This window comes from Gymnoscopelus microlampas, assembly GCF_963454915.1.
Source record: "Gymnoscopelus microlampas genome assembly, chromosome: 10".
In the NCBI taxonomy this organism is placed as follows: Eukaryota; Metazoa; Chordata; class Actinopteri; order Myctophiformes; family Myctophidae; genus Gymnoscopelus; species Gymnoscopelus microlampas.
In genome coordinates this window covers 9,872,635-9,893,855 of record NC_139947.1, presented here as the reverse complement: position 1 = coordinate 9,893,855, position 21,221 = coordinate 9,872,635, and the positions used below count along the sequence as shown (strand labels likewise).

The 21,221-nt window shown below is 42.0% G+C and overlaps 2 protein-coding genes across 3 annotated transcripts in view; one reads left to right on the top strand and one right to left on the bottom strand.

Moving 5' to 3' along the window:
- The window catches only part of LOC311053419 (E3 ubiquitin-protein ligase TRIM39-like), a 479,738-nt gene that overhangs the window by 162,898 nt on the left and 295,619 nt on the right, over positions 1–21,221 (bottom strand). The window lies entirely within an intron of this gene.
- Positions 13,287–20,835, top strand: LOC311053435 (H-2 class I histocompatibility antigen, D-D alpha chain-like). 2 transcript variants are annotated; one of them, XM_084068957.1, is made up of 8 exons: positions 13,287–13,444; positions 16,349–16,603; positions 17,872–18,150; positions 18,818–19,138; positions 19,690–19,791; positions 20,006–20,023; positions 20,140–20,211; positions 20,593–20,835. In XM_084068957.1, the coding sequence occupies exons 1-7, from the start codon at positions 13,396–13,398 to the stop codon at positions 20,184–20,186; spliced, it is 1,071 nt and encodes a 356-aa protein (XP_083925083.1). In that variant the 5' UTR covers positions 13,287–13,395; the 3' UTR covers positions 20,187–20,211; positions 20,593–20,835. The 2 variants fall into 2 exon arrangements, with proteins under 2 accessions (XP_083925083.1, XP_083925082.1); XM_084068956.1 differs by having other exon boundaries at positions 20,140–20,215; positions 20,392–20,835.

Genomic DNA, 21,221 nt, shown 5'->3' with positions numbered 1-21,221 from the left:
TTAACTTTTTGTGTTTTTTCCCCCGTAAATTAACAGCCTACTTGATCATACTACAGCGTCACACTAAAGCATCAAAAGGGGCAGATCCTTCGCGCCACCTTTCGAGCTTGTAGATCTGCTGAATCCTGAGAAGTAACAGATTTGGACATATGAGGTTTGAGACGATAATTATGTGGGGTTGTGCACATGAAAAGTTTGCCAGATCTGCTATAGTGTCTAACAGCTTATTCTGCTGTTCTCAGATGTGCTGCACTGCTGCTCAACCTACAAATGCATGTTCCTTACAAATTGGACATCATTTAAAAGAGAAGAATAAACAGGCTTTCCAACCACCCGCGTAGCGTGCTTGATAATGTTGACTGGACAAATCAGAATCTCTAATGGGTGCCCCCCTGTGTGTGTGTGTGTGTGTGTGTGTGTGTGTGTGTGTGTGTGTGTGTGTGTGTGTGTGTGTGTGTGTGTGTGTGTGTGTGTGTGTGTGTGTGTGTGTGTGTGTGTGTGTGTGGGGGGGGGGGGGGGGGGGGGGGGGGCACGATGCGCGCAAATTATTAAACGACCATAAAACAACAGTAACAAACTTAAATGTTTGACTTAAGTAAAATTATCCAATACTGCAATGTAGAAATACTCTGTTACACTTAAAAGTCCAGAATTAAAAATGTACTTGAGTAAAAGTATAAAAGTATTTGCATCAAAATGTGTACAATATGTTCACATATTGTAGGGCAAGACAAGTAAGACTAGACTAGGACACAATAACTCAATCACACTGTCAACAATAACTCAGTCACACTGTCACATAAGGAGGGAGTGGAAACCAGTGGTGGAAAGTAAAGTATATTTACTTAAGTACTGTACTTAAGTACAATTTTGAGGTATTTCCAATTTCCAATACTTTTACTTCTACTCCACTACATCTCGGATCCAAATATTGTACTGTATTGTACTCCACTACAATTATTTGAAAACTTTAGTTACTTTGTAGATTTTGATTATTATTACTCAACATACATTAACCACTTCAGGCCTATATTCATTCAATCAGAAACACTCACGTCAAAGTAGATTTAACCATTTATTGCAACAAATGGAATACAGTTAAGCTTGGTGTTAAAGGCTCCGCTCCACTCTTGGAGATATTCCCTGAATTTTGTCGAAGCAGCCTGCTAAGCATAGGGAATACTAAGCAAATCCTCCATAGGGATACAATGACAAAAATAAGCAATACATTGACATTAGTTTGAATTAGCGGATATACATGATAAGCACAAGTATTTGAGCCTATGCCAGACTCTAAAAAAGCAGATATACATGATAATCACAAGTATTTGAGCCTATGCCAGACTCTAATCAAAAGGTGGAGGCTGGGGTGGAGGAGGAGCTAGCAGAATGCATTGGTCAGCAACCAAGAAAGACCTATAGTGAATACGAAGCTGTGTTTAAAGGAACCCCTTGCTAATGCGTGAGTTGTGATTGGAGTATGAATGTGTGACGTAATGACCAGCAGCGCTGTGAATGGGGAATAGAACGCTGATGTTCAAATCAGCTGACTGACAGCTGATTACAGCTTTGACGTGCAAGACTTCCGTGTCCTGCATGAACTAACTCTATGCTTCATTTTCGGCCATTTGAAAATAGCCGATCTACAAGATCACAATGCGTTGCGATGCGACGCATTGTGAGCTTGTAGATCGGCTATTTTCAAATTGTGAAATTGACTTTCTGCATAATGGGTACTTTCTACTTTTGGTACTTTAAGTACATTTTGATACCAATACTTTTGTACTTTTACTCAAGTAAATTTTGAATTCCGGACTTTTACTTGTAACAGAGTCTTTCTACATTGCAGTATTGATACTTTTACTTAAGTAAAACATTTGAGTACTCTTTCCACCACTGGAACTGTTGCCCCCACGACCCCAGCCCCCAGATAAACGGATGAAGATGGATGGATGGGTTACTTATTCAATGATTAGTTTTAAAAGAAAAAGCCGACCACTTTTTCAGCATCGCTCTGTTTTCAGCATTTACTTTTTTTGTTAGCTTCTCTGTTTGGTTCTAAAGTGCGACTTCATCAATTTTACTGTTATGCGCATGATATTTTATTTTTAATTAAAAGTCATAAGATCACTGTGTACTATAATCTATATCTCCACTGGTGCATGGACTCTTATTTATTCTCTACCATCTACCATCATCCATCCTCCCCACTCTGAACACCTCTCTGAGGGATCATTACATGGACTGTGATCTTGTCATGGCTCTCTGGCTCGCAATAACCCCTGCGCGCGCGTGTGTGTGTGTGTGTGTGTGTGTGTGTGTGTGTGTGTGTGTGTGTGTGTGTGTGTGTGTGTGTGTGTGTGTGTGTGTGTGTGTGTGTGTGTGTGTGTGTGTGTACTTTGTATTACTGTACTTGTGAGAGCCTAATCAAATGTCCCCGCAAGTATAATAGGATTTGAGAAACCGACATTGTGAGGATTTCTTTTTCCTATTCCTTACAAGAGAAATGGTTATGGTAAAAAAAAGAAAAAGATAATATACTGATGATATACTGTAGCAACTGTGTTTAAAAAAGGTCTCAGGTCTTAATGGGTCAAGTGGTGAAAGATGGTTTATAAGCCTTTTTTAAGAGTGTCCTTGTTCTTAATACTACAGTGTGGCTTGGAAAACCAAAAAGGAACATTTAAAAGAAGTCAGTAGAGAAAAGAAAAGCCCTTGGACTTACATTATCACACTCACATCAAGCCGAGGATATAGCTATATCCTTTTTGCTCGAAGCAAGTATGCTTGAAATAAGTCCACGGCTTTTCTTTTCTCTGTAGTCTACAAAGTTCACTTTGAGAACACTTTGCATTAAATTGGACACCCTGTATCTTTTGTTCTTTGATTTAAAAGAAGTCCTTTGTTCCTATAGTGCCATTAAATAAAGTGATTTAATAGCTGCTGACACTTAAAGGACCACTTCAACCATTTTCAGCCCGTCTTCATATACAGTAATTGGTCCTCAACTAATGCTTATCTTAAGATGGCACCATTGCTGTCTAGACGCTCTGTGTCTCAGGGGAGGGCTGTGGACAGCTCGGATGAGGGTTTTCAGCCCATTCTGAGCCCTTTGACTTTCCAGTATAAAAGCTCAATATCGTCTCTGTCGGGTGGAAACCTCATATGTCCAAAACTGTTGGTTCTCAGGATTCAAATTCAAGAGTAGCAAAAGTAGCAGATCTACAAGCTCGGAACGCATCGCTTCACGTCGCGTTTCGAGGTTGTGGATCTGGTACTTTGGATGCTTTTGTGTGACGCTGTAGTATGATCAAGTAGAGCAGGGGTGCCCACACTTTTTTGACTTGAGAACTACTTTTAAAATGACCAGCTCAAAAAGATCTAGCCCAAAAAATGATTATACCATGATAATGATTATCCCATTAAATAGTTTGGGGGAGGGGGGGGGAGCCTTCCTCCCATTCTGTATGGAAGTGGTAGGTTTTCAATTCTTTGCCTCGCACATTATTAATTGACTTTATAATACGGGTAATAATAATACAAAACATTGCATTGCCTACTATAGAAGCTGTGAAGGTAGCTGACAGGGCCTTCTTGATATCAATCTATCAAGCCACCTTAATCCAAGTGGCAGATACAAAAACAAGGAGTTTTGTGAGTTTTGTTTATAAATATTTGTTTTAATATTTGAATTATTATTTTTTTAGGGGCATGTCATGTGGTCTACCTGCACAGCCTTTGTGATCTACTGGTAGATCGCCATCTACCTTTTGGGCACCCCTGAAGTAGAGCGTTAATTTACAAAAAAATATATGGAAAATAAGAGGTTTCTGCCCGACAACGATCCTCCCCTTTTGCCCTGGAAAGAACATGTGTGTCCAGACAACACTACCACACATTTGCCACAACAGGCAATTATTAAAGTATTTCTCAATCTGACAAACCTGAATGCCTTCCACATTTTGTTGTACAAAAATCATAACTTACTTTCATCGGCTGTCTGCCTGTATATTCTTAATGGGATATTAGTCCAACTTGTCATACAAGAACTAACTGTAAAATAAGTGTTATTATTATTATTATTATTATTATTATTATTATTATTATTACCACCCTTATTATTACATTTATTATTATTATTTTTATTATTTTACCACTTTCAAGCTGACATCCCTATTTTGGATAAGTCATTGTTTCTTTTCTCCAAATGTTTTCAAAAAGTTCCAAAAATAGCAAAAAACAAAAACATAAAAGTATTATCTCCAAAGTGTTAAGGCGTCACATTGCAAGTTTGTAGATGGGCTCTCGCTATTCATTTCACAATTAGTATATCGTTGCTGTCGGGCATGAACTTCTTATCTCCATATTCTAACTTAGTTTTATCGTAAATTAACGTCAAGAATTAAATCAAGAATATAACTGAAGAGAGTGTGGATAATCCTTTATTGTATGGGTCTCAGCCTTTGTCATAACTAGAAGCTCGGCCCTGCTACGCAGGGCCTCGCGTCTAGCCCGCCGCCACGCCCACGTAGCGCCCGCGGCCACTTGGCAGCGCATATAAGTGGCATAGCGTCATGAGGGCCAGTGGGGCCGTGGCTCGGTCAGTGAAGACCCTGTAGCGCGGATGATATGTGGCATAGAGGGGCAGATTTTAAATCTCCAGAGGAAACATTCGTGGGCTACCATTGGTTCAGCGATGTGTACGGGCGCCCTGCGGGCCCTCCTCCTCCACCAATGTGCAGTATTGAGAGCCCTGACGTCACAACATTTGGAGCGATGGGCACTGCACTCTGGTTGGTTAGGGTACACCTAGGGCCCAGGTAGAACCCAGTTAAAGCCTGCATGGGCAAACCCAGTTAGGACCCGCCTTGGTCCCACATAAACGTGGCTAGTTGGGGCCCACCTAAGGGCCAGGTAGAAGCGACTTATAGCCCGCATGGGCATCGCAGTTAAGACCCACCTCGGCCCCACATAGAATTGCCTAGGTGGGGCCCACCTAAGGGCCAGGTAGAGTCGGTGGGGACCCCCCACAGGCTAATGTTAAAATGGTAGCACTTGTTCCTCAACATAGTGTGAATGTGCGTGCAAAGTTGACCACAATCGGACGCTGCATTCATGATTTGCGGCATTTTGTGCAAACTTTAGATGTGAATCTTAGCCAATCGGGATGGAATATGAAAGATTAAACAGATCCGTCTTGATCACATGACTATAGAGATCATGTGTACCGATTTGCGTGAAATGTAGATAAAATCGGAAGGAGTAATGTAAAGAAATATGTTGTACATAAGGCGGCCTCCTGGTGGAGCTATAAAAGGTAGATGTGAGAAATGCAGGGGAAAGGTTTTTCCTTGACCTCTAGAGAGTGCACATACAAAGTTTTACACAGATTGGTGCAGGTATAGGTAAAAACACAAATCGGACTGTTATAGCGCCACCATGAGGCTGATTAGAAAAATCTCAAGTGGAATTTCTTGCTCGGCATAGTGGGAATGTGGGTGCAAATTTGCACGGAAAGTGCATGCTGTGTTCATAATTTGAGGCATTTTGGTCAAAACGGAGCAGTCCTGGAAACTTTGGAAGCCATTTTTAGTCAATCAGGATGGAAAATGAGAAATCTGAAATACCGTGTTTTTTTTAATGACTATAGAGATACTGTGTATCGATTTGCGTGATGTTAGGACAAAATATGTAGCAGTACTGTGAGAAAATGTGTTTAGCAAAAAGCGGCCTCCTGGTGGCACTATAACAGGGCCATGTGAAAGAAATGGGGCAGAGGTTCTGAATTGGCATCCAGGGAGTGTGTGTGCACAGTTGCACTGCGATCAAGCCAACGATGCGGGAGATTAGCTATCCACAGACCGACGGACGGACAGGGGGTAAAACATACTCTCGCGCCATCCCTTTCGGCCTGGCGGAGACAATAAAAAAGCTAAAGTAAAGGAAAATACCATTACTGCACCAAAAGTAGTCAACAAACTATACTATAAAACATTGGCCACATTGTCAAAAAATTTAAGAAAGAGGCAAACATGTTGAAAATAGACGATCTCCAAGCTTACAACGCCTCTCAACGTGAGGCGTTGTGAGCTTGTAGATCTGCTATTTTCACAATATTGACTTGTGGAACGGAGTCAAACAAAATTGGGGGGGTCCCCAGTTCAAATATGATTATTTGGGGGGGGGGGGGGGGGGTAGCCACTGCCCTAATCGGACCGAAATGATCTGAAATTACTACATGACCATAATGCAGCCTAAACGTGCGTTGCACGGGGCGGTCCTGCCATTACGTTAGTTACTGGAGTAAGTTGCTGTGGAGCTACACCAGAAGACACACACAACATACACCATCTACAATGGACTAACGGAGCAGCAATAATAACAGTTACCGCACGAACGTGCATTGTTGACAAAGTGATTGCACAGCCGCTGCAGGCATGACAACCACGTTAGCGTTAGCTACGGCAACTATCACAGCGCCCTGTCCGTCGTCGCTGCGACTGACTCCGATGGCTACAGCCATAGATATATAAACACTACAGCAAGCTCTCTGAGATGCCATTGTCTGGGAACTGCTCTTAGCGTGACACGACCAATGAGAGTGAGCGCTTTCGTTGTTGCTAAGATACGGTGCATGGCACACGGCGTCTCTGCCCCATAGCTTGTAGATCTCACACATGATTGGCGTAGGCTGCGTTGCCGTCGACGCTGATTGGCTGCATGTTGCTGTGACGTTGAAATGGGGTGCCAGGTCTGCTTTGTGTGTAAGCGATTTTGGGCTCATTTGGGCGCGCTTTTGGACTGTTTTCCATAGAGCACGGCAGGGCTTGTTTCTGTCCCGTGACGGATGTGGCAAAGAAGGTGCAAAACGAACCATCCGGAAGTAAAGTGCGAGATGAAATATATAGCACTTTTTGATTATTAGAGAAGGAGACAGATGTGAAGGTGGAAAATGGAATGTAGGAGGTTATATATTTTTTCATGAGCGATTTTTGTAGCAAGTTGTGAGTGAATTGGGCCACTCCTGTGGGCGGGGGGCTGAATAGAACCATTGGGGTTTGGGAAGGAGACGCTCTCTGTTTGAGTGGTAGAGATAAGAAGGGGGGCTCCAAGGGGAGAAAAAAAGGTTGGGAACCACTGATCTAATACACTCTGTAACCAAGTCATCCTCAGGGCAAATTATTTACTTTTATTTTCACTCACAACCACAATAATGTCATTGCTTGTCGCCATTCTCACTCAGTTTTCTCGGTTTTCATGTTTTGCCTCCAACAACACTGCCTTTTCTGTCTCTCCCGATCATGTAAGACGCAGAGCAGTACAGGCAGTAAAAGGCAGATTCATCACGACAGAAATAGCCGACCTACAAGCTCACAACGTGTCGCATCGGGGGCACATTGTGAGCTTGAAATCACAAGTATAAACAACATCTGTTCGCTTCCCTCAAATACTGTAGAGCAGTGGTTCTCAAAGTGGGGTCCGGGGACCCTCCCAGCCCAGGGGTCCTTGGGGGCAGGGACGTGCACAGAGCTAGAGCACCTGCAGTTTGCCCTCTTGACCAGCAACAGCCCCTTTGAATTTTTTTTTTTTTATGCTGGAGCTCATTGTGGGCGGAGTTAAACAGTCAAAGCGGACAGTCTACAGAGGTGCGCTTGGTGGCCAATCATAGGTATTGGAGCTTATTAGGGTTGGGGCCAGACACATGAACGAGGGAAAACGGTTTTGACCAATGGGCTCGACCCACGAGCTTGCGCATAGGGTTGCGCCGGAGTCGACGCGCAGAGTGATGCAAAACACGTCACATACAGTAGGCCCCAAATAGGCCCCGTCCGTCACATTCCCAACCCGGAAGAAGAGGTGGGTGAGCAACTCAATACAAGTGAATGGGCGGGGATTTCCGGTGCCCTCTCGATTATTTGTAACTCTATGGTTGCAGCAGCCACACACACACACACACACACATCTCCCTCCTCTGCCCCGCAAATTTCCCAATCTCCAGAGTCAGTGCCCTGGTGACGATCAACCAGCCAGCCAGGTAACAAACAAAACGGGTGTATTGTTTCCACCCCTAAGTCAGATGCCAAACTATAACTTCACTTGCATCCATTTCGTCTCGTTGTGAAGAAAGTCTCATTCAGCGCCAACCTGCTGAACCTAAATTAGCAAGGAGCTGAGCCTAAATTAGCGAGTACACGACTGGCCCACCTGCTGAATAAGCTAGTCATAAAATCAAATCAATGGATTTAACGTTACACACGACCAATGTCAGTAGAATGTGTTGTTGGTAGTCGAGTATGTGAAGCTATCAGCATACTTAATATTTTGTAGTATAACATTATAGGTTTACATTAAGTAATCTACTGATGACAAAATAGGAATTGCCTGCAGAAACAGTAGCCACCTGGCTTGTTGTAATGTCACCACCAGGCTCCAACCAAGCAGTAGTACGCTGTTAGTCCATTTCTGGGAGATTAACCCGTAATTAATCATGCACAGCAGAACAGTTATTCAGCTTATTTGTTTTATAGACACTGAAGCATGCACAATGTGGCATTCAAGAAGGATGCTATTTTAAAGCAGGAGAAAGAGAATGACAGCACTGTGTGCTGATTGTGGATTTCTCAATTGTAAGAGTGGGGAGAGGGGAGAGATTACAAAAGAGGGGGATGATTGCTGAGTTGTATTCACCTGTATGACCTGAGTGTTTGACCTGACACAGGTTGGACTATACCAGAAGCCAAGTTGAAGCCTGCTGCTGTTCTGAGGCACAGTGCCTAATGCTAGCAGTTTGTATGGCATGAGTGAGTTATAAAAAGTCTTAAGTGAGTGTAAAAGTGTGTTTGTGCTGAGGGAAAAAAAGTCAGTTAGTCGCTCAACACAAGGACACCATTGCTGATTTTTAAGGACTGTTTGGAGTGTATTCCTGACGAGGATTGTACCTTCCTGCTGTTTGCTTCACCTCACAAACATTATCACTTCACGAATATTCTACAGAACTGAACTGTGAGTAAAGACTTTTGTGCGCTCGTTTGTCATCAAGGACAGAGGACTGAGGACTCAGTCACCCATCGCCCCACCATCACCACGATCAGGCCTGCACCTTTTTTTGTGTTGTGTGTACAGTATGTGTGCGTGCACGTGTGTGGGCCCACTGTGTATTTAAGTGTATTAAGGTGTTCTTTATTTGCTATTTAGGAATAGTGATGTTTTTGGTTGAAGCAAGGTAATAGGGATTTTGCCAAGAGAACATTGAGAGTTGGGTTTTTGATATTTTGTTTTAAGCGGTCAAGTGTGATTTTGACCCTAAAGTGTAAAGGTAATTAAGGTTCTCACTCTACATTAGGTAGAGTTCATTTGATTTCACAAGGGTAAAAAAGGCCTTTTGGCCTACTGGTATTTTCTAAAAAGGTTTACCTTCTGTACCATATTTTGTGTTGTATGTCTATTTCATGTTTTTATATCATGTAAACTTTAAAAAGGGTAAAACACAATTTGTAAAACTAACAACCCTAAGTAAATTTGATTTACATTTAAAGTGTTGTCTGAGATAATTATTTAAAATAGGTCTATTGTCAAGTTCATCAGCCTTGTGGTTTATACTATAGATACAGGGTTAAAAAGTAAAAGGTAACGAACTCAAGCGCCCCGTTTATTCCATTCAACACGGTACTGGGGTGCTACATTCCAAATATACTTTTTGCTAGTCCTCCTTTCAAATATTGTTCAAAAGTCACACAAATTGGTACATAGTATCTACAGTATGGATCGCAGTCGTGATGAAAATGTATCACTCAGTTAGCAGATTTCATTCCAATTGGCTATGACTGTCATCCAAACTTTGAGAACCCTAGGCTAGGCAACCCGGCCTGGCGGGGATCTGCGCTCCGAGGTGCACACTTTTTTAGGTTACATTTCAGAAATGTTTCTAATTATTTATTTATTTACTTAACCTATAATGACATGCCCAAAATGTGGATGCCAGCGTTAAAGAGGTTACCTATTCTGAAGAAAACCTTAAGACTGCCAAGAGGCTAAGACAAGTTTAACTCATTGAGTGCCATTGGCGTGTTTCACATGTTTTACCGCAATGGCGCAACGTGCCAATGACGTGTTTGACGTGTTTTTGAATTTGTTTTTATATATATATATATATATATATATATATATATATATATATATATATATTTTTTTTTTATGTTCAGAACCCAATAATATCATTATCTGAAGATTTGCTGCTCCATTCACTCCTTGTTTAACTTATTACTGAAAAAAGCTGTATCTCGGCTCCTAAGCACTTTTTTTTATTATGAATTTTTGGCCCAGACATGCTATTTTAAACATCAGACAATTAATGTCAACAAGGTCGCGATGACCTCGTTGACATTTGTGAAACCATACAGTGCAACCCTCAGTGATTAGCACCCATCAGTGGATCGATTATACTGAAAAATTCTGTGACTACTTGAAAATCTAAGATAAATTGAAAAATCTCTGGCACTGGGACCACATAGCCCACATAGCCAGAAAGAATTCTGGCACTCAATGAGTGTGGTCTATTCCGTATTTGGGATTTCAATAATTGGTTCTTATCAGTACAGTTAGTGCTTCCATCACACATTACATGAGCAAAGGGCCATTTGGGTGCGGGTCATATGGTTATTATCGGAGGACAGTGTAATTCAGAGTCAAAACCATCATACTGTATACATGATGAGTGATTAGATAAGGATAAAGGGCATGACAGGATTTAAAGAATGCAGTGTCACAACTAGGTTCATGCAAGGGCTCCTAACTTTGATCAGAGGTGAGCAAATGTATAAGCTGGAGGTCTGATGGTGATTGTGGACCGCAGGCTGTGGCTCAAGGGTTTCCACTGCTTATGATTGTGGAGTGTTATTATAGTTAAATATTGTTATTTTTGGACACTTTGAAACACTTTCTCTCAATGGTGACATTTTTTTCAACAAGCTTTACTTGTCCAGTTCTGCCCTCCTTTGCTTTTGTGCAAATGGATCCTTCTGAACAGATCTATTTTCGATCTTTTCATAGTTTAATTGTCTGACCACACCACATATGAATCCATTGTCTTAAAAGGATTAAACACACATTTTGCTATTTTCAGGTTGCTATTAGCTATTATCAAACACTAGAGTTTCGGGGGGCTACGCCCCCCTCAACCCCAGCCGCGCACGGGGCTTTGCGTTTGTTGGTCCCTCCGTGTCCCTGTGTCTGTATCCGTGTAGCTGCAGCACAGAGTGGGCAGTATAGATGGGGATTATGGCTGTTAGAGGCATGTACGCGCACGGGGCCCGCGTGGGCGTGTGTATATGGGGGTAGACAAATTGTCAAAGTAACATTTGCAAAAAGGGAAAAAAAAAAAAAAAGTGTAAGAAAGTGTAATGTAAAAGTTACAAAATGATGAAAAATAAGTAGAAGAAATTATATTGTGTATGTTTCGCGGACCAGCAGGGGGTCCGCGGACCCCCTGGTGGTCCGCGCGGAAATCGTGGGATGAAAATTTCCAAAAGAAAAAAAAAAAAAAAAAAAAAAAATATGAAGGTGGTTGCTTGTTTTTCTGAAAGCTGGCGAATGGCAGCCCTTTCTGCAAGATGGCGGCCGCCTGGTGTTGTTGTGAGTACGTGTATTTGGGGGGGGGGGGGCGTGAAAGGGTTGATAAACACTGCTGTAATCGGAGCGAAATTATCAGAAATTACTACATGACCATAATGCAGCCTAACATGCGTTGCACGGGGCGGTCCTGCCATTACGTTAGTTACTGTAGTTGCTGTGGAGCTACATAGTTCTCCAGAAGACACACACAAACATACACCATCTACAATGGACGAACTGAGCAGCAATATAGACATTCACCACACGAACGTGCATTGTTGACAAAGTGATTGCACAGCCGCTGCAGGCATGACAACCAGGTTAGCGTTAGCGACATGGCAGCTATCACAGCGCCCTGTCCGTCGTGCTGCAACTGCCTGTGATGGCTACAGCAGTAACAGCAAGCTGTCTGCGATGCCATTGTCTGGAGACTGGTCTTAGCGTGACACGACCAATGAGAGTGAGCGCTGTAGTTGTTGCTAAGATACGGTGGCGTCTCTGCCCCATAGCTTGTAGATCTCTCACACATGATTGGCGTAGGCTGCGTTGCCAGGTCTGACTTTGTGTCTAAGCAATGGTCGGCTTATTTTTGCGCGCCTTTGGGCTCGTTTGCATTGTGCGCACGGCAGCGCTTGTTTAGCGTACGTCAGCGCGACGTGGCAACGGACGTGGCAACGTGAAAGGTGATTGGCTGGTGAAAAGAAACACCCGACGTTACACCAGAAATGGTGCCTGGAGAAAATGGTGACCAAAAAAAAAGTTTGGAAAAAAAGGAAAAAACCCCCGCAGCGGCTGCCTGCTGTTGTGGTGATGAGGTCGTGCGCACGGTAAACGGTACGAAGCTGCCTCCCCTTCCGTTTTGTCCGACATTTGGTGAGTAGAATTAATTATGTTGCGCGGTGGAAAAGGTGTAGTGAACAGTGAGATGTCCCCTACGCGAGGCGTAAATTCAGTGCGGCCGCCGTGGCGAGTCAGTAGGCGACATGTGGTCTGGCGGTGCGTTGTTTATCCGATAACAGAGCTGTGGGGTGTCGCCACCGAGGGTGCGGAAGTTGCTCGCCATTTATATAGTTAGATTACTGACAAGACATTAAGACAGCTAGACTGTCTTGTCCTCACCTGATGCAATCATGTACAGTACCTTGTACAATACCACAAATCTCCTGCAACATATTAATGAGCATGTCATCATTATTCAAACCAATTTGAATTCAAAGATTAGATTGTTAGATTATTTTTATTCTAACAAAGTATTCTGTCTGTGGGATTTATGTTAGTTGAAATCAGGTGATATTCTGGGCCAAATCTGACTAGTCTTGGTTTGACTGGATCTAGCCCCAATCGAGACGTCACTGATTCGTCCAGGTCCTGACTGTGCTTGCTGGGAACCTAAACATCACTGACCACCATTAATATGCATCACTATATCTTAACCTGGTCACTGATCTGTCTCATATGTACTGTAGGTGAATACTGAATGTAATGATGTACTTGAATGACTAATTAAAGTATTAGCAAGACACTTTAGTCTACATCTAAAGTTTCACTTTCATTTAACAACCTGCAATGACTCAAATTCACCCAGTAACAGTTACAGCGTTTATTGAATTTCTATTGGTCGTAGACCGAGTTGCTACCTGCGCACTTTAACATTACACACTGTAAAGTGTTGAGCAGCCATTTGATCAGAGCTTTCATCTCAGAAGGTGGTAGATGAAGTTTCAGTCAAAATCATATGCACAACTTTTCAACTTATTTTATATTTTCTAATATTTTAATCTAAAGATGAAGGCTTTCACTGTGTTGTTGCTCTGTTTTTACACCACATCTGCAGGTAAGAGTTTAATTCAATAACTTATTGTAACAGGTTATTATTACAACAGCTCACATGGAAGCCTTGATATTTTTAGTTTGAGGCAATTTGTTGGGACTTTTGTCTGACTGAGATTTGAACTGTGTCTGTGACTGTAGGTATGAATACACATGTTAGTGTGATTTTGAGATATGCTATCCCCCCTATGCTTTATGCTATTGTGTTATGTGTGACATTCTCACACAAATATGACAGACGGTGACAAATCATATTGTTTCTGACATGATCCTCGCATTCCTCGGTTTTTATTATCATTTAGGCTAGGTATTATATTATTGTTATTATTATGTTACTTCTCTATTAGGTGCAAGTGTAACAGACGTGATCTTGCGTTGTGTTGTAAAGCACCACAGACCAGGATTCTCAGTTGAGTTGATTTATTCTGATAAACAGACAAATAAGGCACATCACTGGTCTGCTCTGAACATGTGTTTCCACATAACAAATGCGCTCTCATAGCAGAGATAGACTAGTAATAATAATGAAAACATAAATATAATATGTACCTGATAAACAGACAAATAAGGCACATCACTGGTCTGCTCTAGCTGTACTGTAGAATACAACTCTCGTAGACGTATTTATGATTCTGACGTTTTCAATCTACGAGAGAGACACAGGGACTTTCAGCACTATACCCCGTAGACACTTCAAACATGTACAAATTGAAAAATACGGTGCTTACCCCCATGCCCCAAATGTTAACTCTCGTAGTAGTTTAATGTAATAATCCATATCTTTCAATAAAGAAGTGTTTTAATGCCGTCTGTGGCCGAACGCCATCTTTTCACCCTTGTTTACTTCCTGTTTACATTGAGTGTAAATCCGGGGTTTCACCAGATGGGCGCGTCACTACCGCCCATTGGGAACTTCCGACAGAATCGGCCACAGACTCTCAAATAAGCATTTCATGTTATCTTTAACAATTGCACACGGATTCATTGATACAGTCATGTTGTTTGCAATGCACTTTAAATGAAGTCTGCATGAAGTGAGCCTTGAACCAGCAACCTTGCGGTTGTCAGGCAGATGCTGCAGAGAGAAGCCATTGGACCGACAGACCTAAACTGGTGAAAAAGGAGCTCAGACAGATGATATAGTTTCACGCAAATAGGTGAAGAATCCTGGGTTTAAGTTTCGTAAGAAGTATGCTGTCCTGACCTTAATTATCTAATCTCTCATCAGCTACTCATCTGTTTTGACAGTCAAGTTGATGTCTCTATTGTTCCATCTCCACACCTCACAACATACCTACGTATGGAATCACAACAATGTTCTAAGACTTTCTCATCAGCATAGAATACCTGTTTACCTGAATGGAAAACGCAACTATTAAAGCTACCGCTTGCCAAACATAAAACTAGTTTAGTTGGTACAACTTGATCTCCATCTTGTCCTGAAGTAACCCCGTCCTCTGTAAAGGCAGCCATCTGTACGGTATATAATATCATATAACATATAATAAGCACTCAAACACCTTTTTAACGTGTACGCTAGACTAGAGTGGGCTTTCCATCTGCTTTATGTACATAATTGTAGGCTAAGCTAAGTCATGAACTTCATAAAAGAGTGTCCCTATCAAAAGTCGTCATGACTCCATTCTGGACTCAGCAGTCAGCAGTGAGTGGGTGGAGACACATTACATGTTGGTGTTACAAGTAAAAGAGTGTCCCTATCAAAAGTCGTCATGACTCCATTGTATTCTCAGCAGTGAGTGCGTGGGTGGATTACATTTTGATGCGTCTGCTGGCAGACAGCCATGACCGAAGACATTATGCTCTCAGGTTGTCTGTCTGTCTGTCTGCCTGAAATTTAAATCTCAGTTTAAAGTAGTGGGGCAATTTGATTAATCTAGGTTTACTGTGAAAAGTAAAACCGACATTAAAAAAATAGTTTAACCAATTTGAGGCTGATTTAAAAAAATATATAAAACAAAATAAAAAACTCTTCATCTTTACACATGAACTTTGGACCTCTGCTGACAAAACGTTAGTGGCGGATTTTCCATAAGTGAAAGAATGAAGCTTTTAAGAGCCAATGACTGTTTCTCATATAATTCAAAATGGTGGGAGATCTAAAGGTCAGAGGTCAAAAGTCAGAGTGTGAAAGTTGTTCAGCATGAGGAGACGCATGTGTGTATTGAAGTTTCATGGCTGTAGGTCAAACAGGGCATGAGTTGTACCTGTTCAAAGTTGGCATTTTCAATTGAGTGCTATAGCGCCACCTTTTGACGAAAGCTTGTGAGAATTATTTCTTGATAGTTTTTCATGACCATCTACCATATGGCAGAGTTTCGTAAAAAGCGACAGCACGGTTCAGCCAGAACTGCGAAAAGTGGCAGAAGGAGAAGAAAAATACTGCCAACATCAAAACGGAGCCCAGCTCAGTGCCTGAGCTCTGGCCCCGTAAAAATACAATCAAAATGATCAGGCTGTGCCTACACAACTCTGGGTACATAATATGTACCCAGATATCAATACATATTATGTATTGATATCCTGCACAGTTGTGACTGAAAATGAACAAAATAAATGAAATAATCTGCACAGTAGAATGAACACAACCTACATAGCAGAGATAGACTAGGAATTTAGGAAGTAGTTAGGTGACGTCATTCCCTTAGAGGCAGCCGCCAATTCTCTTAAAGTGACAGAGCACTAGATCACAATACACATTTGATGTCTGGGCAAGTGGAAGCATTATTATTAACCATGTAAACTCTATGTGTTACACAAGCAATAATACCTTAATAATTTACCTCATGCTAAATAATTATAGGACAAATTTTCTGTCAAACAAATCATCATAGGCTAAGTAAATAAACTAAACTAAAAACAAATTAAAATCATGTTTGCTCTATTTCAGCGATTCATTCCTTGAAGTACATTGCTACTGCCAGCACTGGTTTGAGTGAATTCCCTGCGTTTGTGGCTGTGGGCCTCCTGGATGATGAGCTGATGGCATACTATGACAGCAACATCAACATCTATGTGAACAAACAGAGCTGGCTGGAGAATCTGAGACAACAGCATGAGGAGATGCAGGCTAGACTTAGAGGAGATGTATATCGCACCAAAAACCATCTTAAGGAGGCCATGATGCGGTTCAACAAATCAGACGGTAACACTAACCTAAAGCTTTACTGTATTCATCATTACTGCTCTCCCTCTACACACACTGCTCTATAGTGTATGTTAATATACTGTACTACTGTCTATAGACTGGTGTATGTTAATATATTGTTCTGTATATAGACTAGTGTAATAGCCAACACAGTAGCCACGGCGGACGCGCAGAATTTACGGATGGCGTAGGGCACCTATCATTGCTCACTTCACAGTTTCCACGTCGCAACATAATTTATTCCACTCACCACATTACGGACAAAACGGAAGGTGAAACAGTTTCGTACCGTTTACCGTGCGCACCACCGACACCGAACGGCGACGGCTTTAGCCGAAACAACACGAGCGGCCGCCATTGAACTCTGCGCAACTCCACAACAACACACAAGCAGGTCCTTCGCTTCAACCCCCTCCCCCCCTTCTTACGTACCTCTTTTGTTCCACCCAGGCCGTTACTTTCACTTCACTCATGTCTCGATCACAATATGTCCGTCCTTCACGTGCCATGTACATCCCAAACACACAAATAAACAGCGACGGGCACACTACAACACGTTGTCCTGCTAAATCTGGTAAACAAACCAGCTTAGGTTCATTAGGATTCGACAGTGATGTCATCATTATGCAACACGGAAGTACAAATACCAAGGATACGTCAGTGATGTCAATCGGGATGCCAGGTTTATGCCAGGTTTTCAAAAACAAGCGACAGAAACAAGCAAAGACGTTCATGAAAACAAAAAAAACAGCCGAAGGGGTCTGCCATGTTCCAGGGGGGTCTCCGGGGGTCCCAACACTCACAGGGGGTCCGCGGACCACCACGTAAAAAAGAAATATAAACATTTTTTTCCAACTTTTTTTTTTTTTACTTTTGGACAGTTCTATCCCACCATTTTGGTACCCCAAAATAAGCGCGCCCTCACAGCCCTAGAGCCCCGTGCGCGGCTGGGGTCGAGGGGGGCGTAGCCCCCCGAGACTCTAGTATACTATTTACTATACTACTATACTATATACTATACTGTTTGCAGACTAGAGCAGACTTTGTAGAGTGTGTGTGTGTGTGTGTGTGTGTGTGTGTGTGTACGTGTGTGTGTGTGTGTGTGTGTGTGTGTGTGTGTGTGTGTGTGTGTGTGTGTGTGTGTGTGTGTGTGTGTGTGTGTGTGTGTGTGTGTGTGTGTGTGTGTGTGTGTGTGTGTGTGTGCGCGCGCGTGTGTTCGTGAACTGTAGCAGGATGTGGTTTAATTCACTGTCTGTCTGTCTCAGGTGTCCACATGATGCAGTATATGATTGGTTGTGAGTGGGATGATGAGACTGGATACATTGATGGTTTTTGGCAGATTGGTCATGATGGAGAAGACTACATCTCATATGACCTGAAGACAGAGTCATGGGTCGCTCCAATACCACAGGCCTTCATCACTAAACTGAGATGGGAACAAGACACAGCTTTCATGGCACATATGAAGTATGAGATGACCAGTTACTGCATTGAATCGCTGAAGACGTATGTGAACTATGGGAACAAGACTGTACAGAGAACAGGTACAACATGATGTGATGGAGTTGTACTTTGATAAATATGTTAAGATGTAATAACATTACTATGAGAACAATAGTGAAGAGCTACAACAACATGATATGATGGAGTATTTTGGGTGAGGATACATGGATATGAAATCTGATTTGTCAATTGTCAGTAACTCAGTATATTAAGCTGTGCCAGTTTTAAGCCCTGTTGTGAAAGATTTCCAAAAATCTTCAAAACTAGTGAAAATATCACATGAGGTTGTAGATCTGCTATCTAAAAAAAAAAATCTTGTTGAATCTCGCCTATGATTACCCCATATTACAATCAAAACTAAAGCTAACACTAAAAATATTTTTAAAAAAAACTAATACAAAATGCAAAACTAAAATAACCTATTGGAAGTTGTACAAATATGTTGTAGTATCATTACTATAAGAGGAACAAAGGACAGGTACAACATGATGTGATGGACTTGTACTTAGATAAATAGTAGGCTAACATTACTATGAGAAGGCTCAAAGGTGTTTTATTGTCATGAAATACAACAGTTCTTACATCAAATCAAAGTCGACAAATCCAAAACACTAACAAAAGATTTCTCTCTCTCTCTCTCTCTCTCTCTCTCTCTCTCTCTCTCTCTCTCTCTCTCTCTCTCTCTCTCTCTCTCTCTCTCTCTCTCAGAGCTCCCCTCTGTATCTTTTCTCCAGAAGACTCCCTCTTCTCCAGTGAGGTGTCACGCTACAGGTTTATTCCCAGACAGAGTCATCATGTTCTGGGCTAAAGATGGAGAGAAGCTCAGTGACAACGTGGACCATGGAGAGCTCCTCCCCAACCATGATGGAACCTTCCAGATCAGTGCTGACCTGAACGTGTCTTCAGTCAAATATGAAGACTGGAAGCATTACAACTGTGTGGTTCAGCTCTATGGGGTCAAAGAGGACATCCAGACCAGACTGGACCCAAACCTGATCAGGACCAACCGGAAGAAACCAGCTGATGAAGGTAGACATGAAACACACGTTGTCACAGTTAGACGTTTTCTGTCTTGTCTATGTCGTATTATATGTGTTATGTTATGTTCTAGTTTTCATAGTTCTATGTTCTTGTCTTCCCCAGCTGTATCTAATTTGTAATCATTTGAGTTATGTTCCCTAGTCAGTCCTTGTGAGGTCATTGTTTAGTGTTTGTGATGTTTTATCTGTTAACCTGTATTAAAACTCCCAATCATGGGTACCGCTACCTGCCTGGCTGTCCTGTATTTGGGTTCTCAACACCTGCACGTGACACATGTACTTGTTCTTCATGCATTTTGTTTCATTTTGATGTATTATATCTGTTGTTCTCCTTGTGGGGCTTTGTGGGACATACAGCTTCTGTTATCCAGTTAGGTTGTGATTTCATGTCATTTTGTGACTCTTCATGGTGAACGTATAAACATTTAATTATGGACATTATTTACACATGAGAAATGTTTTTTCTTCTTGGATTCAGTTCATGAAATGAGTCAGAGGTGATGTTACGGTGTGAATTGTTGTTTTTCTGTCTTGATGCAGGAGGATCTTCTAGTGTCATCATCATTGCTGTTGTAGTTGTGGGTGTGATTGTTCTCACTGGTGTTGTTGTTGGACTGCTGCTGAGGAAAAGGTCCAAACCTGGTAAGTTCGCGTGACGATACATCAATACTGCTCTGTTTGAACAGTACAGCTTCTATAGGATGTAGAGACCACACAACTATTATACTTGAATTATAATAATAACAATAACAACAACAACAACTACAATAATATACACTGATATTTCCCTTGTATTATTTTATAGTGTTTCCTCTAACTCACTCTTAATATCCTTTATCTTTTCTTCTGTTGTCAGGATTTTCTCAGACTAACAGTAAGTGAACACAGAATCTAAGGTTGTTCATACTGAACATGAGTCTCTTCTATTGTTCATACATGTATTTGTTATTTGCTGTTGTCCCAGTTTAATGTAAAAATGTGTCTTTGCAGCTGATGAAGACTCTGGTGATGCTAGTGGCATTGCTATGAAGACATGAAGCTCTGTTCAGCCTCACACAACCTGTAAGTATCAAAGTGTGCGTTATTGATGTGTCAGAGTGCCGTATTGTGTTATTTCTTTGTAAACCTCAGAATAACTTAGTCTGGGCTTTATTGCAGAGTTACAGAGAGTGACGGTTCAAGCCCATGCAGACTCGAACCGTCACTCTCTGTAACTCTGCAATAACATTTTGACAAAGCAAGCTATTGTTTGAGGCTCTACTTTGTGCGCTACTACCCTTTGATCCTGACTCCATGTATGACAAGATTTCAGTCCGATCAGATCGCCATTGATTAGTCACCCGTCCCCCCCGTGTGTGTGTGTGTGTGTGTGTGTGTGTGTGTGTGTGTGTGTGTGTGTGTGGGGGGTTTCCTATGTTTCCTTCCTCCATGTGTCATGAGCAGGGCTTTGGAGAGACAGTGAACAACAACTCATCAGCCAACCCCACATGCAGTGAAACTCAGTCTGTCCAATGCATCCCTGTGGCCTGTTTTCTACTTATAAAGTAACTTGTAACACGTGTGTGTGTGTGTGTGTGTGTGTGTGTGTGTGTGTGTGTGTGTGTGTGTGTGTGTGTGTGTGTGTGTGTGTGTGTGTGTGTGTGTGTGTGTGTGTGTGTGTGTGTGTGTCTTTTAATATGATTATATTAAATACCTTTAAAGTAATACAATGCAGGTCCACAAATAACGATTTTTAGAAGCCTCTGCTGGTCATTACCGTCACTGCAGGCCGTTTGTTTATTCCTCCGTTACCCAGAATTCCACCGGAAGACGGAAGCGTTTCAAAAAGCGTTCTTTTAATTGTTTTACACTATCTGTGGATCGTTTCTCTTAGCCAGTGGAGTTTTAGTTACCGTGAGCTGTGTTTTCTTTTTCTGTTGTTTTTCGATCTCCAAATCCTACAATCTCTTAAAAACAGCGTGAGATTCCTTTGTGTTATTAGCGCGGTAGTTCCTGGCCAAACAGGAAACCGGTGCGGTAGTTCCTGGCCAAACAGGAAACCGGTGCGTTTCCGTTTTCCGGCCGGATGACGT

Bases quoted from the DNA above. Each gene is read 5' to 3' on its own strand.
- LOC311053435 (XM_084068957.1), top strand. From the start codon at position 13,396: ATGAAGGCTTTCACTGTGTTGTTGCTCTGTTTTTACACCACATCTGCA. The intron at 16,604-17,871 runs GTAACACTAACC...TGTCTGTCTCAG, and splicing joins GCGGTTCAACAAATCAGACG to GTGTCCACATGATGCAGTAT. The intron at 19,139-19,689 runs GTAGACATGAAA...GTCTTGATGCAG, and splicing joins GAAGAAACCAGCTGATGAAG to GAGGATCTTCTAGTGTCATC.